Source organism: Balearica regulorum, chromosome 7, assembly GCF_011004875.1.
Source record: "Balearica regulorum gibbericeps isolate bBalReg1 chromosome 7, bBalReg1.pri, whole genome shotgun sequence".
NCBI classification, from domain to species: Eukaryota; Metazoa; Chordata; class Aves; order Gruiformes; family Gruidae; genus Balearica; species Balearica regulorum.
The window spans coordinates 23,917,367-23,936,619 of NC_046190.1; the positions used below are offsets into that span (position 1 = coordinate 23,917,367).

The following is a 19,253-nucleotide window of genomic DNA, read 5'->3' on the forward strand; positions in this document are numbered from 1 at the left end:
CCAAGAGCACAGGCTAAAACCCATATTATATTAAACTGGGAAGCTAACTCTGAGATCACCTCTTAACACACCTGATTGTGTTAAGAGTAAGGCAATCAGCATTCAATTGTGTAATTACTGTGTTCATATCAAATCACATAAAATAAAAGCACACAGAAACAGTGCTCTCCAATGGCTCAAAAAGAGCCCTACACAAACTAAGCCTAAAAATATGACTTAGCAATTCCCAGGCACTATTAAAGAATGAAAAAATGTTTATTTCTAACTAGTCTCAGTTCCTTCTTTTCTAAAATAAGGCCTTATTCCATGCCAACCTCTCAGAAGAGAGTACTACACATTAGCTAATATCTAACTCATCCTTTGAAAACTATGTAGTGCTGAATAAACTTACAAAGAGCATTGATAGATATAAGTAATACCATTAGTTGCAGGGAAAACAGAACATCCACAGTATAGGGAGATTAATCTACCACCAGATAAATTGATATTACTATTACTGCTAAACTATACTTTCAGTTACTTAATAATTGTAACTTTTGGTAGCAAAAAGATAGGACTATTCACTGCTGATGATGTCAAATCATTATGTGTTGTATCTGTATTTCTTATAGACTACAACGGGAGTTTTGCGAGCTCAGCGGTTTTGCAAGTCCAGATACTTCTGAATGTCATTTTGCCAGTATGTGAATCATGCAACCTGCAAAAAAAATACCCTAGTGGGATTTTCCTATGTAGTAGAATGCATATATGCAAATTCTGACCCAGCATGTAGTATTTCATGGCAGAAATGAGCTTGCTTAGCCTTTCAGGTTACAAGACAAGTAACAGGAGAAATTCACTGCCACATTACAGGGGTCAAAAAACCCACCAGTTTTCAACCTTGGGTGGGAATTCCTAAGTAGGGTTTCTTACATCTTCCTCTGAAAGTATCAGGACAGGCCACAATCTGATTGGACTCGACAGGTTAGTGGTCTGGTCTGTATGACAGTTGCTACCTTCCTACAAAAAGTTTATGTAAGTATTTGTGCTCATAGGAAAATGTAAACAGGAAGTACTTTTATTTCTTATATCAACTAAAAATATCTTTGTCCGCTTCTGGAATACCAAGAAGTTTGAACTTAGTGTGGCTGTAGGGTGCTAGCTGGGAATGAAAAAAAAGAGAAGCAGCCTGGAGATCTTCACAAAGCTCTGGAGCATTCCATGCATATGGAAATGTTTGCAGTAGCATTAGCAGTAGTGCCAAATTACCTCTTCTTACTGTAAAGGCTATCTTCTGACTGTGGCAACTGCAAGAAAATACATTTCTAAGGTGTCAACTGCCATCTCTAATTTTGCAGGCCAGGGGGGCAGTGCTACCTTGTTTCCCATGTATTACCCTCCTTGAAATTCAGCCTTCAGAGAGCAGAAGGGGAAGCAGTGCAGTGGAAAGAAATGAAAGTCCTTTGATTGTGGGTGAGGTGGGAAAGCCACATACTGGATCTGGAGGGAAGAAGCACAGTTCTCCATTCTGCAGTACTATCAGCTGCATGGTTAATTCCCTAGAGTGCTCCTGCAGTGTCCATACCCTCAAATGTACTGAAAGTAAGCTGTAACCTAAGAGTATTTAACATATTATATTGCAGGCTCAAAGTTGATCATAGCAAATTATTGCCATTTTAAATATAATTCAATTTATGTTTGCATGTACTTTAAAGTTATTTTGTTCAGTAAAAAATCCAATTATTTTATCATAATGGCTACTTCTTTCCTTAGGACTCCTTTTGTTTTTTGTCTCAACTTGTTTCAGACTTGAATCTTTCCTAAACGATTTTTTCCAAGTTAATGTCATTATTACTATCACTGTCACTATCATTATCCTTCTCTTCTCTTCTCTTCTCTTCTCTTCTCTTCTCTCTCTCTTTTTTTTTTTTTAAATGTTTAGATGTTATCACAGAACAACCAAGCCCAGGACACTATGGACAGGCGCTGGGCAAGATTCTTTACATAGCTCTTCTGTAACAAGGCACCTCAACCCTTGGCCTCTGGCACCTGTTGTTCTTCTGGTCCTGGATTTACTAGGGAGTTCTCTCTCTGCTCCCTGCATGTCCACACTCCCTCTTGTTCTACTCCTGGCCCTCCCAAGTTCTTGCCTTTATGCAGCTCCTGCCATTCCAATCCTCAACTGGAGAGACACTGAGCAGAATCTAAGCTATGTAGATTCAGCATATCGGGTTATTTCTGGGTTAGGTTTTGGCTTGGGTTTTGGGTTTTTGGTTGGTTGGTTTGGTTTTTGGGCTGGTTTTTTGGTGGTTTTTTGTTTTTTTTTTTTTTTTTAGTTTTATTTACTCTTTTCCTAATGTTCTCTTAGAGATCCAAGCCAACTTCAGGCCTGGGTTGCAACTCTACTCCTTCTCACTTTGTGGGTGATAGAGTAGAATGGCAGCAGTCAGGACGGAGTGTTTACACTTCCTCCTTCCCTCTACAGTGGTGTTGACCACTGCATGATTCAGTATGATCTCCAGGATTTCAATGCAAAGGTCATGGTCTCCTACTCATACAGCATCTCTGAGCTTATCTGCTTGCACCCACTATTAAAGGCTGTGTGAAAAAAGTGAAAAAACACAGGCCTCTCACTACTATAATCAGCATAACTGCTTTGGATTTTTGCACTGTCATAGGTCATCTGTGATATTATTATTTCTTAAAAGAAATACCTGTGCTCCTTCTCCATTCACTTTTTTGTTTTAGAAGAATAATGACACTTGTTTGCTAGTGTGGAATGGAACAAAAATTTTCTTAAGTAAAGCCTATCCACAAATACAAATCCACAAATCCAAAGACCATGTTATGTGTTGTGTTCCCCAGCTGATTGGTGTCCTGGGCATAATAATGTCTCTTTCACATCCATGTAAGAAAGTCGTCATGTAATGCACCTGTTCTTGCACAGGTTTACTTCCTACCATAACATGTGGCGATTAACATTTATATCTGACCTTGGCATTGGACATTTGACATGCAATCAAAGGGGTTCCCAGACTATTAGAGCCAGGAGCTCCAGAGGCCCTTTCTATAACCACTTGAAAGGTACGTGCTTTTAGGGCTTGAGCCATGCAAATCCACGAACTGTGATTTTCTTTGTACTTCAGATCATAAGCTGATGTTAATTTTGCAACTAGACAGCTAGAAGGAGAATCAGACTCCGGTGTCCGGTAGTGAAGGTTACAGTGTTATCCCCAGGACCCTCTCAGCTGCAAGCTTACGAAAGCAAGTGTGCCGAGGTGGTACAATTTGTAGCCATCAAGTACCACAACCAGCTCTCATAAACACATTGCCTGTATGGAGCTTTACAGACAACAGCAAGCACAGTGTAGGGCCTTCCCTACTGATCGTCACATTTGGAAATACACTTAGTGCTACTATTTTTAAATCTTCCTGAAAGCTATAGAAATACTGGTTTCCTATGGAAGCTGAAGGAAGCTGACCTCCCAAGGGGTTTGTGCTGTGGATGCATGAACTGTAGCTACTCAGAGGTGGGGGGATTTCTTAAAATGTTTTGCTTCAGTTTGAACTCATATTTATTCTTCCTCTCCTTTACTATTACTTTGAAATTAAAATGTAGAAGCCTTGTTTCCTTTGCTAAAAGGAAGTCTCACTGTCATTTAATGGGCAAAATAAAATATTCTCTTCCTTTCATGAAAGCTCTCCGATACTCAAAGCAGTCCTGTCCATAGAATCCTTATATGATTTTTTCCAAAAGAAATTTTCTCCCTGTCTCAGTCCTTTGTTCGGAGTCTGTTTTCTTTACCTCATTTTCAGATCTAATTTTCCCTGGGTTTCTATTGCATTATGTTCTCTCTGCCCTCTCTCCCAGTCTCTAAGAGAAATGCAAACCTAATTAAAGACACATGGAATTTTTAGGCTTTGTTAGTTAGATGCAGTTAGAAACTGGAATGAAAATAGGTTTGCATGAAGCCATGGGAGGTTGTTTCCAGGCTTCTTTTTTGGAAGAGAGATGCCACAAGTTTACTCTCGGCTTACATGAAGGAGATGCAAGGATCTCTCTCACAGAGAGTGTCATAAGCATGTAAATAAGGTGCCTGGGAGTACACAAATAGGTATCTTTAATATATGTACTTTTTTTTTTTTTAACAGCTCATGTTTTGAGTGGTAAAAGCACATGCAGCTTAGAGGTTTGCCCAGCAGGCAGTCTCTGCCACGTGACTAGATGCAAACCCACCCCATGACCTGATCCGCAGCTGTGCCTCTTGGATCACTGTGTCCATGGTTGTCCATAGGGTCAGGACATGATGATGCAGTACGCGTTGTTTTCCCTCACATTATCACTAATTTTGAAATAGGAACAGTGCAGTGTTTATACAATATGTATCTTTGTTGTAACAGAGACAAGCCAATTCTGGCAGAAGAAAAGCTCAGTCACACAGAAAAGAGGAAGTAACAGCAAGAGCAGATAAGTTTCTTTCACATCACACATCATCACCCTGAAGTTTCACATTAACCTAACACCAATTTTGGTCCTCCTTTCTTGATTTGAGGTTTTAGAGTAGAATCATTTTATAGAAACAACATAAAGATGTACAGTCAGACCTTGTGTGTCATCTAGCACGCTATCCCAGCTCTGACAGTGGTCAACTACTAATAGATGTCTATTTTGAAAGAGTACAGAAGTGAGGCAAGAATAAAATAACAATTCCCAAAGTATACATGTCCAGCTGAAAAATCTAAAGCTGAGGATCTTCTTGAACTAGAAATAGTGTCTGTGTTTAATAGGCCCTGATGGGACTATCTACTGTAAATTTGTTTAAATAGCTTTTGAACATTTTGGATTTTTGAACTTTGTTCCATAGAAACTTTTGGAATCATTAACATCTTTTAATGATGATATAGTGAAAATATATCTCTACTGAAGGTATAAGCACTTAACATTCAGAACCCCTTATTTTGTCTTTTACAGCTATGGAGAGCACATATTTATTTTTTTAATCTCTAACGAAAGACTGAGCAGTTTAATCAGATACTGTGAGGGAGAGTCTTTTACATCCTCACAAACTGTTTTTTGGACTCCATGATCATGTACAGGGTTGGAAGGTGAAAAGCAGAACCAAATCAGGCATTAGGGTTTAAGCCTTTTGAGGGGTAAAATACATCCTTCAAATAGCAGCCAAAGCAATGTCATCTTACAGAATAAAGTACAAAATTTCTGCAGTTAGACAGAAACAACTTTATCAAAGTTGCAACATTTCCTATTTCAGACAGCTCTGAAAGCTACTGGTGTAATTTAGTAGCACTCCTACTAAATCTTTCACTGATGACACCTTAGCTTAATCACTATGACTCAATTTTAACATTACAATCCTAATGTGAGTGACTTGTGACTTGAAATTTAGGAGTCCTTCTCACTACAGCTTGTACATGGTATCTTTATTTTGGCGGTAGAGGAAACGCATGAAGGCACACGAAAAGTTGTTTAGAACCTGCAGAGAGAAATGTTTATGCTTTTGCCTAATGACATACAAATAATATACTTCCATATATATCACCATAATATACCACCCTAAAGAAACTCAAATACAATTGTTGTTCAGATAGCAAAGTCAGTTTCAGAACTTTGAAACACAGTGCAATAAAATCTCTTTTGCTAAGTGGATACACAATACTTCCTTTAGGCAGTTTGAAAAGAAAAACAGAATCTTCTGCCTTCAGCTTCATCTTAACAAAGTCTCCCAGGACAAGCAGCACTCTATCTCCTCCATAGCCATTCCAGCCTGAGCTATTTTTCTAGAAAATTCACAGCTCTTTCACAATGAGTAAGGGAAAGCAGCCTACAAATTATCTTCTTTCATAAACAGCCCACCTCCCTAAGAGGGCTTTTCTAATGGCATTTCAATTCATAAGGCATTGGCTTAATTTTCCTTGTTTCCAAAAGCCAGATTTATCCTCATCCTATCAAAAGGTCCTAAACCTTGTCTACAAAGCAGCTAATAAGGGTACCACTTACAAAGTGTTCTCTGAACAGTGACTTGCTAGAAATGTGAACCACTTTGCAGCCCTCTACTCTGTCAGACTTGCCCTTGCTGGTTTGGCTCTGTACTCCTTTGGCCTGTAGGCCACTGCTTCTCTACGTGCCTGGCTGACACGCAGCTACCGCTAGTTATGGATGTCAGAAGCCCCAAAAATCTGCAACAGCTAAATACAAGTGACTCTACCAGGTAGTAATTAGAATCTGTTGATCCTCTGCTTTCTTGGAGCTTTTTTTTTTTTAAAGGTCTGCCCTATGTTAAATGTATATTAAAGGCTTTTATTAAGCCTTTGAATAAGGATTTGTAGAACGTGGGATCTAAATATCGGTGAATTTAGTTCTGTTCAGAAAGTCTGTTCTGGCAGAATTTCAACCAGACCTGGTAGTAAGCCCCACTAATCTTCTCACAAGTGTTCCTCTTATGAGTCTTGCTGATGAATCTGCAAACCCAACAGATTGGTGTACCTATACTCTGCCAATACATTTGGATTTGGGGTAAGTGCACTATTGCATACTGAAAAATGGAATGGAAAAAAAAGCTGCACTTCTGTTGTTTAGGCCCTAGACAGTTAACATTTAACAATGCTCCTTTCTGCCATCACAGTATTTGTATTTCATTCCTTTATTCTGACTAAAGCACTACAGCAGTTACCTTTCTGAACAAATTCCAAGAAGCTCATGTACTCCCAACTATTTTGTCCCTTGCTGTGCTGAGGATGGCTTCCCAGGCTACTACGGCTGCTTCGCTTCTCCCATATTTGGAAGTTGGCCTGCAGTGCGGAGATCCCTTGTGGGTTTCTGTTTAAATTCCAGAGTCACTGTTGCACATTACCATTTCCTTCAGCTGATGTAAATCAAATACAGTATGAGTGAAAAATGTGAGTATAGGCTTGGCTAACTGCTTTGTGAGGGAAACTGTAACGAATGGAGAAAGTTTGTCTCAGGAGAAAATGTTTCACAAGCGCAGCGTGCTTTGCACAGTGTGACACCGCTGCGGCTATTGACCCTCATTTGGCAGCAGTTTGCACACACTTTACCAATGTGTACCACATTAAATTGGCAATGCAGACAGTAAAGAATGCCACAGTAAAGAATGACACACTCACATGGAAAAGATTGTTGCCTGGCATCAGGGGCATTTTTCTATACACAGAGCCCAAAACCTAAATGGGAATTTCATTTCACCCCATAACTTTTAAGGCAGCTGCACCCAACTTAGTAGCCCTTAATTTTTTGCTTCTCATCTTCCAGCAGCTCGAAGACAGCAGAACCCAAACATCTGCTAGTTTCAAAAATGTTAATTTTTTTTATTAATCAAGTGTTATTTTTTTGTCACTGGACTGAATACATGATATCACATGGAACATGATTTTAAAATATTTTAACAGAACAAATAGTTTACAGCCAAGCTCCTTTACGACAGGGTTTATGAACCTCTCATTTCTATCTCTGAATACTCACATGGGTAATCTCACCTCTTTAATGGGGCAAAAATCCAGCCCCTTGACTCTTGATTCCTGCAGGAAAGTAAGGCAAAGCACAGGAATCTTCTCTATGTGTAAGAGATTCAAAATTTAATTCTTAATAGCTATGAATGTAGCTATAGAGGAGTCTAAGAGAAAGATGATCAAGTTTTCAGTACACTTTAGAAAGATTCTAAACCAAATCTTATGGACATAACATGTCATGAGGACAGTTTTTTCAAGCCCAGAAGTGTTGCATGGATCAATGTAATTCTGGATTCTTCCCTTTGCAACAGGATAAAACAATCCTAATGATCTTTAAACCTATGAGTGGCACAGTTGAATATACACTGTCCTTTCTATGACACCACTGCATTTTTATGAGGAACAGAGAACAAAATGTATACATTCATAGAGCAATCTTACAATGAGTCCTACTGAATTTTCTGCAAGTACAATGTCTGATTATGTGAAAATAACTGTAGGTTCAGGATCTCAGGGCAGGAAGAAGGAAGTATTTTTGTATTAGGTTACTTTACTGTAATTACTTTAAGCTCCTCTGAGGTCTGGGACACTAAGAAGAGTTTTAGTCAAGATGAATTAATGACTATAGCACAGATAAGAAACTCAAAAGGATGTCAATGTGATTTATTCTGTGGATTTATATTTCCACTGTATGTGGAAGGAGTTTATACATATATACAGATATTTATCTAGCAGTTTCTTTTTTAAGTATTGCATAATTTGGCCATTTAGTACTTGCTGATAGCAGTAAATTCCTATATCTACTAATAAAAAGTCACAAATCTTTAGTATGCATGCTAAATAAGATAATGATTTAAGCCATAAAGAATCTATGAAAGAGTTAAAGATCTTCCATACTATCCAGTAAAAAAGCAATTACATACATGCATATATTCAAAGAGTTCATTATTACTAAATATAGTAGTATTTAATTTTAGCCAGTGGCTTTCCAGAAGTCTTGGCCAGTCCAAAGGCTTTGGCTTTGTGGTATATTTGAACATACACAAAATTGCAGAAACGGCTGAGCCTGTTCATACTGCAGTAGGGATATAAATAATTTATGAGACTCCAAACCAGGAAAACACTTAAAATTTCAGATTAATCTTACACTTACCAATACACACATGCTTTAATACTTTGCTAAATTAAATCCAATATGAGGAACTACTAAGAAAGAAGTTGATACATACAAGCATCTAATGTTATGGGGAGGGGGGAAAAGCCTGCACAGCTGAAACAGGCACAGATAAACATGTAGCCAAAAAAATGCAAGTATTGCATAGGCCATCTTATAGGCTGATTTGGATACAGGTGTCCTAGAAATTGAATTGAATATTATTACATGCAAAAAATACTTAATCAAGCATTGACTAAGTATTAACATGTGTTCTTGCAAAGGAGATTAAAAAATTAGAGAACTTACCGTATGTATCTCAGCTGAGATATCTGTCCATTTCAGTGCATAGTAAAACAGGGAAGCTTAAATTGATCAACAAGAGTGATTTAAACCAACCTTCCCATTTTTAAGGAAATACACAAAATCATACAACACATCTCAGCTGGTAGATACAACAGCTCTGTAAACTGCTTGATCACAAGTCTTACTGCTCCCAAAAACCATGTTCTTGGAAAAGAATCAGTGCAGCAAAGGCCATTTAAAGTTGAATGACAATAACCACATGAGGTTTAATATTCTTAACTTAAACAGATTTAACATCTTCAGTTTATTTGCCTCAATTTCTCTGTGTCTATATGTGACATGACCATAAACATTAACCAAAATTAACAGTGGTAAAATTAATGTCTCTGTTCAGACTGTTAAAATGGTCACATAGTGTGAATAAAGCACTTCAATTGTTTGCCAGATAGTCATTTATATTGACAAGCTCTGAGCCAGAATACATATACTCAGAACACTAGCATACATCTCTCATTGCCTAAAAATTGTATTTAGAATAACACTGCCATAGTAAATGTGATACTTGGTGGAATACATAGGAACTTCAATTTTTGGCTTCAATTCTTTTTTCCTTTTAGTGGTACTCATCTATCCAATCACAGAGTCAAGCTACTGAAAACTACTGCCTTTTGAAAAATCAAAGTCTACCATAGGTTCATAGTAATGTTGCCACAAGAGTAGAAAGATCTTTTGTTTGCATTTACTGAGTAATTTTAACTACATATACACTATCATACATGCCTTGCATATACATGATAATATATTCTCATCTGGAATTTTTCAGAAGAAAAGTAGGAAAATTTGTTTTTTTGAACCTCATTCCTAGTTAGCAACTTCGAGAATAAGTATTCATATATATTTAATACGCTCATCTTTCTTTCCTACATGTTTTATGTTCTTAAAATATTCCTTGAATTGTGGTGTTACAATTGTCATGCTACTTCACGATAAACCACTTAAGAATGCAGTGTAGTTCAGAGCAGTTGGCACAGTAACTGAGATGAAAAAATAAACAAGATTTGCACTCTTGGTTTCCCAGTATATGCTACATAGGTGTGTAGAACTTCTGACAAGAAACTCCTTGAAGGAGATAGTGAATTGGTAGCACCATTCTCTGCAGATCCAAGCTCCACTATGTTTTAACAACATGACACACCTATAGAAAGACAGCTAGGAACCAAGCAGCGTTGTGTGATGAAAAAAAGTCAGTGTTGAGGAGGTGACTGGCAATTGTGATTTAAATTTTCCAATCCTAATAGGCTGCTCCCATCTAGCTCAGATAGTGACTGATGATGAGTCACTGTAGAAAAATTCTGAAGTGTTGGTCTTTGCAGTTCCTAGAACACAGCCAGCCAAGGCCCAGAACTAAACATGACCTAACCTAGTTTCGTGACAGAAGTCATCTTTATAATGGCAAGGCACACTGATGGACTATTATGGTGAAGTTACACTGTCAAACCTCCTTAGTAATCTGCTCTTTCTTTCTTGTAGGTTGTAATTTCTTAGGTGTGAAATGTATTCTTTCTGTGCCAGTCACCTACACGCTAGAGCTATCAATACAGCAATACCATTCTACAACAAACCCATGACAAATTTAAAATTTATGTTTAAGGCAGACATTATCACAGAAAGAAAAAAAAAAAGTATCTTTAAAAAAAAAAAACAAAAACAAAAAACCCCTGCATCATCCAGTGCTTACTCCTTAGATTACCCAAAGTTAATGACTTGATAAGAGGGAAGTGCAGAATGCATTGATCTTGTAGTCTATATCCACTGATCAATACTAGCGTGCAATTCTCCAGAAGGTGATAAAAAGAGACTCTAATCCTTAAATTTCACCATATGCTTAAATTTTCATAGGATCAAGACAGTAATGCAATCCAGTTGATGCAATATATGAATACAGTATTTCTGTAAACTTTCTTAGGCAGCTAATCAGGTGTTACTCAGAAAAGTTAGAAGTTGGTACAGTCAAGGAACAACATCAGATCATTCCAGGGAAAAGTGATGAAGCACAGCCAAGTGCATTTGCCTAAAAAACCTAATCCTTCCCTGCTGTGGTACCCAATACTGAAAATAACTACTTTAAAATGCAGGTTAGTGCTCAGAGCTACCCAGACACATGTACTTCAATGAAGTATTAATATAGTGAAGCATCTTATAATTACAGACAACTGCAAGTTCATGAACTCTTTGAAAATAGTTCTGCTCTACTGCTCCCATCACTTGCAGCTGCAGTGCCATATACTCTGACCGCAGGATACAGAACTCTCCCAAAGATACTGTGGAAGAGGCTGTATTGTTTGTTAGCACACAGTGTTCTCCCTTTTTATACCAAAGCCTGTTACTTCTGTATTCATGCATCTCACTTCAGTGGAAGAGAGGATTTCTTTGCTTCATTAAATGACTTCATCACAAGTGAGAAAAGGATAATTTATTATCTGATCATCTGGGACAGAGAGACATTATGGCCCTAAAGTCAACAGAGATTTTTGGAAGCAGAAGAGTCTGCTGACATCAAGTTCTCTGCAGAAATGGGTTTAACTGGACTCACCTGAGTTCTTATGAAATAGTAAAAGGCATGGAAAGAGTGTCTTAAAAGCTAATCTTTTCATTGTAACCACTTTAACTTATTTGAGATGCTAGTCACCACTGTTGTGCTAATAATAGATACTGCTTCTTAACACTACTAAGATTCTGAGTGTGTGGAAAGAAAAGGACGTTCAGCATCTCTTTTTTTTTTTCTCAGTGGGGAATCCATGGTTGCATGTGTAATACCATATTGAAAGAGGACAAAAGAATTCATACATTTCCACCTTGGGCTCAATAAATAGAAAATATTGTGATCTAATCTATTGTTACTTTCTAACCATCTGTTAGGACCTGGAGAGTTAATGAAACTATAAACTGGAGAAGCAATCTCACAGTAGCAGCATAATTAATGTGTAATTACAGACTGAATAGTACAAAGGGCAAAAGAAACTGATTTTTTAAAAAAAGTACCTGCTGTAAAGCTGTAATTCATATGACATCAATGCAACAGGTCTGAATACTGCAAAGGAAAGAGAAAACACTGTAAAGGTAGTACTTAAAAAGAAACAAACAAACAAAAAGCAGTACTACATGTATTGTTTTTAATTGCACGGAATTTTGCTGCATGTGGCTTCAAAAATTAGGTAGCCACAGCAATAGCAGGGCAGGGAATTTCAGTGATGGACCTGCAGTACAGTCACATAGTACAGACAATAAAAACTGATTTTTGCATGGGCAAAAATTACACCAATATAACGCAAGTAGTGAAACATACTCTTAATACCAAGATACCCCCAAATATAAACACACATATTTTGGCCCTGTAGATGAGTAAAGTTTCAGAAATTTCAGAAATGTCCATCTGTGCTATATTTTATTTTGCCTGTAGTAACCATATCTATTACAGCCACCAAGACAGTCTTTTATAAACAAACAAACAAAAAAGTGTTATCTGATCATTAAGACATATGCATACACATGTGTATTTCAGCCAGAACTCAGTATACAAGATCCTAGACTTAAAGGAATTACTTTTAATCAGAGAACTTAGCTTATGTGCAAGTCCCACAAATGAATAATTAGGCTTGCATACTTCCACAAAATGGAATTTAGCAGATTATTAGTTCATAACATCAACTAATTGCTTTTTGCAGTTCCCAGCTGCTACACATTACTTTCCAGAAGGATTTTTATGTGTGCTCATTATTACTGATCCATAGTATGCTAAAGAGGCACTGCTGGGAATATATATACTAGAAATGATATGTACATGCTATATAGCCAATAGCTAAGAATGTAAAATACTCTCACGGTGCATAGTTCAAGTGACTTAATACACTCATTACTGCTGAAACGCTGATATTTTAATTATGTTTTGAATGCCAGTAACATAATTTGATTATCTGTTATCAAGCCTACAGGTAGATCTCTTTCCAAACAAAACTGGATTGTACAACACGTGGAAATTAGTCATTTGACTTCTATCATTACAGATTAAATAAACACACACATAAACACATTTTCCAGCATACTAAAAGAAAAGAACAATAAAAAAAGAAATTCAGAGCTAAAGGTGTTGCTAAGATTTCCAACCCTGCACAAAATCTGTTTTTCCTAACTCTTCAGGCCTACAACTTGTAACTATCCCTGTAGCTCCAACAATGACATCTCTGGTACTGGAAGTTATAATGACAGATCCTTGTGCACACCAGAAACCTTACTGATTTAATTGCTCTTTCTATATGTCCCCTGTGTTTGCTGGCAGGACCAGCTGTGTTCAAACACTGCACAGAAACTATACTGTTTGCTCGGAAACACTTAGGACTGAAAGCTAGTCTGACATGAACATTGATTTATAGCTTAAAATAGCAGCACCAGGACAAAGAGAAAAATACCTAAAAGGCAGTAATAATTTTCCAAACCTAACTGTGCTCACGTTATCAAGGAAAGGAAGAAGTACAGACCGCAATCCGGTAACCCCTTACTCACATGCTTTATTTTATTACAACGAGCGCTACCAATGTCACAAGACCGCACAGGCAGCGCTGGAGAGCAGGCGGCATAGCACTGCACATGACCTCACACCCCAAGTTTTATCCAGACCAGTGATGGTATTTGGAGACCTCAGGACAGCACTCTCTAAAATAACAAGGCTGCAAGGTGGCGGGGAGCAGCCCGCTGACCCCAGGCCGAGAGCCGAAGGCCGGCTGCCTCCGCTACTGAGCAGCGGGCCTGTGGCACTGCACTCCCGGCGGAGCAGCCACCGGCAGCCCTGCTCAGCGCTACGGAAGGCGGGAATTTATGTTACTCTTCTGCTATGGCTTGTAGTCCTTTTCCCAAAACCACGTCGCTCACCTAAATGTATTTAAAGGAGCTCCCGCGTTCGTGCTGCTGCTATCACCAGAGATTATAACGGTAACCACCGCAAGCCCAGATTCACTCTCCCCCTACTTGGCGCTCCCGACCCGGCGCCGCCTCAGCGCCCCGCCACCGCCCGGCACTGACCCCAGGCAGCGGCGACTCACAAAGCCACCTAAGAGCTCTCCCGACGGAGCGCTGCCGGGACAGGGGCCGCTGTCCCGCCGCATCCCCTCAGCCTCGCGGGGGGGGGGGGGGGGGGGGGAGCAGCGGGGAACAGGGCGGCGGGGGCACCCCTCCCCCTCAGGCGGGGCGCGGGAAGTGGCCGCCGCCGCCGCCTCCCGCCACTTCTCGGGGGGAGGCGGAAGCGGTTGGGACCGCGCCCGGGGCGTGCCGGTCTGTGCCGAGCCGGGCCGTGCTGGCTGCGGGCACTCTGCGGAGAGGGCTGTGGGGAGAGCGCGCGCCCGTGCGCGGAAGGCGGCGGCCGCCGCGGGGGGAAACAGGTCGCGGCCGCTGCGTGAGGAGCGCTGCTCGCGGGAAGCCTCCCGAAACGGCGGCTGGGGACGGGGGGAGCGGGCGAGGGGCGCCACTTCCCCTCGACCACCCCCTTTTCCAGTTATGCCCAGCCACACGCACCCCACCGGGCGAGATCCGGGGCGCGGGCAGCGCCCGCCTCAGCCCAACGGACTGAACTTCTGCCGCCGGCGGGGCGTGGGAGGGGCGGGGCGCAGGAATCCCGCCACCCCCCTCGCTCCCCGACCACTATCCCAGCACGCCGGCTTTAATCGTCTCCTTATATGGATACCAGAATGTCTGACGTCATCGCAACGCTGGGAAACCAGCGCCCGCGCAACCAAGCTTGGTTAGGAAAGCGGGCGGTGCGGGAAAGACGGCGGGGCGGAGGGGGCGGGAGGGAGGTGCTGGAATGTTGATGGACGCGGCATTGCGCCACTGGGAGCGGCGGTCCTGGCTCGGCCATTGGGCCAGGGCGGCCGAGGGGGCGGGGAGCCGTGGGAGGGGTAGGCGGTGATGGTTGAAAAGCCGCCGCCTGGCTCAGGAGCGGTGCTAGTGCGGGGTGGGCGCTGCCAGGGGGAGGTAGGAGGGCAGCGAGTTCGAGTCCTGCCTCCGCTGAGCCTGGACGGGGAGCCGCTTCTTTGGGCTTCTGCAATCCGCTCAGGGGCGAGGGGAGGCGCGGGTGGGCGGTTGTTTTCCTCTCCTTCCTCGTTTTTCTACTCGCGCGGAGGCCGCGGTTTTCTCTGTGGGGCGCCAGCCCGCAGGGACAGAGTTTGCCAGGAGTTTGTACGGACTTCGGGCTCCGGCCCCCCGCCCCGCCGCCGCCATGCCCGTCTTCCACACGCGTACCATCGAGAGCATCCTGGAGCCGGTGGCCCAGCAGATTTCCCACCTGGTCATCATGCACGAGGAGGGGGAGGTGGACGGCAAGGCCATTCCGGACCTCACCGCCCCCGTGTCGGCCGTGCAGGCCGCTGTCAGCAACCTGGTGCGGGTGAGTAGCGACGGCCGGCCCGCCCGCCTCCTCCGCCCCTCCTCACGGGAACAACTTCGGCCGCCGCGGCCAACTTCGGGGCCCTGGCCTGTTGCTTACAGGTGCGCCGGGACCTTCCGCCCCGGCCGTTGGCCGCCGGACCGGCGCCTCGTAACAGAGCGGCTTCCCCGGCTGGGAAGGGGTTAAGCTGGGAGGCTTTCTGGACCTTTGCGGCTCCTGTCTGGAAGCCGCCTTGGGGTGTTCCCGCCCCGGCCGGCGAAGGAGCTCGGCGAGCCGTGCTGCAGAGCAATGGGTTGTCCGGCACGGCGAGTTGTTCACCATCTTAATGGCTGAGGAAGTCTGTTTTTTCCTCACCTGAGAAGTTACTTCACGTTAAAGTGCATGTAAAGTACTGTAATTGTTGCTGTTTATACCGTCCTCTCCACACAGTGCGGAGCGCACCCTGAAACGTCTCACAGATGTCTCTGATACGCTGTGTGGTTTTTTGCTGTCTTGGAAACTCCTATTTTAAGTGTGTGCACTATAAAAGGCAAAACGCTTACTTGGTGCGATTCTGTCCTAAAAAAAACCCCACCCCAAACCTCCCAGGCATTGGATACTCATTTTTGTATTGATGAAGGCTGGCAGTTTGTTATCAGTGCAGGAGTCGAAGAGGGACAGACCTGCAGTTTCTAGGCAAAGTTTGGAGTTGTAGATGGTTCGGTTTGTTACATAGCCTCGAGTGTGAGTTACTGTTTGCTTCTGGGAAGCTAAAGGTGACTGAAAATCGGCTTGAATCTCTCGACTTCTTGGAAGCAGCTATACATAGCATGTCTCTTAAAGATCCAAGTATTTGCACCATGGACATTTCAGTCAGAGAAGTGCAAGTGACTAATAGATTTGAAGTGTTTTTGTTGTATTAGTGCTTTTATAACCAGCTCCACCAAAAGAATAGCAAACTGTTGTAAGGCAGAAATGGCTTGCTTGATATAGAAAGTGCTGTAATGCTTCATACTCCTGCATTTCATTAAGAATTACCTGGTAATACTTACCTTGCACTTCTGTTAAGTTCATTTACAGATACTCTGAGCTCATTTTTGAACATCAGATGTTACTTCCTCACTTTGAATCCTGTAAAATTAAGTCATTTGTGGCAAGTGATACTCCTTGCCAGCAGGCTTTACGTTAAAATGAAATATCTACATACAGTTAAAATATGTCTCTGCTAACTGATGTATTAATGCACTGAAACTGTGAGGCTTGTGGGTATAACAAGCTGTCAAGATGACTAATGTATGTGATGTGTTTATCAGATTTCAGCCATAGTACCTGCTACTGCTAGAATAACTTCCCCCTTTGAGGTTTTGCAGCTTACTATGGTGCAACTACAACTCTGGGTTCCTGTGATTCCATGAATCTTACAGGATGTACTGTATGGAATACTTGTGCTTCTTGCTGACTTTAGCTGAAACTCTGGTTTTTAGGAAGACCAAGCAGTCTGCAGCAATGAACTGATGTAATAGGTATATTGGCTGTAAGGGTGTGAAGCCTGAGTGTATGAAATACTTTTCCTTGAAAGGAAAACTTTAGAATAATGTTTTGCCTCTCTGAGTTTAGCGTGTATCACTGAGTTGTGTGGCTATCCTCTCCACCCCCTCGGCTTCCTCTCAAAAGAAACCTGATCTGATAAAGTAGCATTTATTAGAGAAATACAGAAACAGAATTAGTTTCTTTCTGCAGCTTGCTAATGCCAGCTCTTTCATTTTGGACAGTTTTGGAAGCCTCTGTTTTTCTTTTCTTGCCTGCTAACTAGATAAAATGAAAGCCTGGTGAATTATTTTTCTGTGTTAATTCAAAAAGAGCAAATAGAAGTGGTGTAATCTGAGGTGGTACTTACAAGGAAGATGCCCTGATCTACAATACAGCTTTGACTACATTAGGAAAAATACAGAATTAAAGTTCTGTTTCTTACCTAAAGCTGTTTACAGTACGTCATTTTGAAGTGTAAAAGTGACTTGTGAAACTGCAGTTTCACAGGAGCGGGAATATTTGTGCATACAGATTATCTAATTGTGAGCCTTCTGCTGGCTTTGCAGGTGACAGCAAAGATGGACTTCTTGGTATAACCAAGGCAGTAATGTAGCTGCTAGCTCTTTATGTCGCTTGCTGTCTGCTCAGGGTTCTTTGTGTAGCATGAGTATCACAAAGTGTACGTGATGGTAAGTGCTGACCAGCAGAGTAGTTTTTAAGTGATAACTTGTCACACACAGCAGGACCGTTCTCTGGCTCTCTAGCCTATAGTAAGTACTCCACAGTTTGGAAGGTGCAATATTTAATTCATGTAACTACTGTATCTGTGAGTAACTGCTGGTAGCAGTGTTTGATGTGCTGAGACCTGCTCTTGTGCAAGGCCTAGGAGACATGCTGTGTGGGGAAATGGGCTAGGAAATGAGAAAATGGCGATGAGTAAGGACCTGTATGCAGTAACTACGAAGTTTATTTCGTTGATATTCCTGAGATGGAGTTAACACAATACACTATATCCATGATGGAACAGAGGTTGCTAGAGATAAGTCTTAAATTAAGACTATTAGATGAGTTAAAAGGGAGTCTTTCTTCTAGGTAATTTGACTGCAGATGTCTATATGCAGTCATGCATATAGAGAACTTTTCCTTCAGTTTATCATTCAGCATGCATTTCTGTCTTTTCTGTCAGAAATGTGTATGCTGTATTTTAAGGTTTGTCTGAAGCCACTGTAAGTTTCATGGCTTTTTAAATATAAAGTTTGCCCACCCAACAAAACCTACTGTAGGGATGCTTCTGTGTCAGAACCTAATTGTAAAGTAATCCTAGGTAAGAGAAAGTCCAAGTCATAGTTGTAGTTAATAAAATAACTAAATCTTTACAAGTTAGTCTTTTTCCTATGGTAAATACCAAAGACTTGGTCTTCTGTGCTTTGGTACTGGTTCCCAATATGTGACAGTTCAATTCTACTGTCTTATACTCTGTTAGGGGATAGCTTTGTAGAACAATACTCAAATGGATTTGAAATAAGTTCATAAAATTTCTCAAGTGTGAGATAAGGTACATGTTGCCCATGCAAAACTTGTGCATGTAGACATAAGTGGCAAAGCTTTTTTGCACAAAAAACCCCCTTCGACTGGAGCCAAGAATTTGAGAGAGAGGCTTCAGATCAATATCACAAGATTAATAATGTGCTAAATCGGTCCTTTTTTAAACTGAAGATCTTAATGTTTTTATTGGCTGATATTTGGAGTGGATATGTCTCATATGGGAGGTTTGGGGTTTGGTATTCCTTCTAGCTAAAGATGTAGCACTGTAAGACAACAGAATTGGTTGGAGGGGACACAGTCAAGTCAAAGAGGCAGGGAATAATTTGGAGCTTGCTAAATATGTGGTTATTTTAGTGGGAAATGAAATTCTGAATTCTAACTGGTCAAACTTCACTGGGAGGAAATGAACCATATGGTGGCTTTCTAATATTTTTAATAAAACATTCATCAGATGTTTAGCCTCTTACTTTTTTAAAGAGGGATTTCAATCAAATATGACTAATAATGATGCAGAAAACTTAAACCCATCATATGCATTTCATAAAATAACTTCATTTCATGGAGGAGAAAAATTTCTACTTTCAAGTAGTGAATTTACAAGCATTTATGTTCAGAGTAATGTTATATTACTGCCAAACAGAGAAAGCAAATTCTACTCTGATGTTTTAAACTCTGTTCACCTACTGCCTTGTATGGATTCTGGCTTTCTGTCAGTAGAGGCATAGCCCTCTCTTGTCACTTCCGTCCAAAACAGTGGACAGAACTGCTTCAGAGCAGAGTCACTGCTGCTCTGCCAAATGCCAAGAGTACCATGGGTGAAGCTGCTGGGTTGGACAGATA

At 41.2% G+C, this 19,253-nt stretch overlaps 1 protein-coding gene and 1 long non-coding RNA gene across 3 annotated transcripts in view; one reads left to right on the forward strand and one right to left on the reverse strand.

The window, feature by feature from the left end:
- LOC142602620 (uncharacterized) overlaps nt 1-14,525 on the reverse strand; it is a 61,077-nt gene extending 46,552 nt beyond the window's left edge. The window contains exons 1-2 of the long non-coding RNA XR_012836374.1: nt 13,850-14,525; nt 11,966-12,014 (exon numbers count right to left, since the gene is read on the reverse strand). This is a non-coding gene — a long non-coding RNA (uncharacterized LOC142602620). The remainder of the gene's footprint in view (nt 1-11,965; nt 12,015-13,849) is intronic.
- A 358-nt stretch (nt 14,526-14,883) lies between these two features.
- Nucleotides 14,884-19,253, forward strand: part of VCL (vinculin) — a 65,834-nt gene continuing 61,464 nt past the window's right edge. The window contains exon 1 of one of the 2 annotated variants that reach the window (XM_075758597.1): nt 14,884-15,359. In XM_075758597.1, the coding sequence (XP_075614712.1) occupies nt 15,192-15,359 (168 nt within the window). In that variant the 5' untranslated portion in view covers nt 14,884-15,191. The remainder of the gene's footprint in view (nt 15,360-19,253) is intronic. The other variant, XM_075758598.1, reaches the window with a different exon arrangement.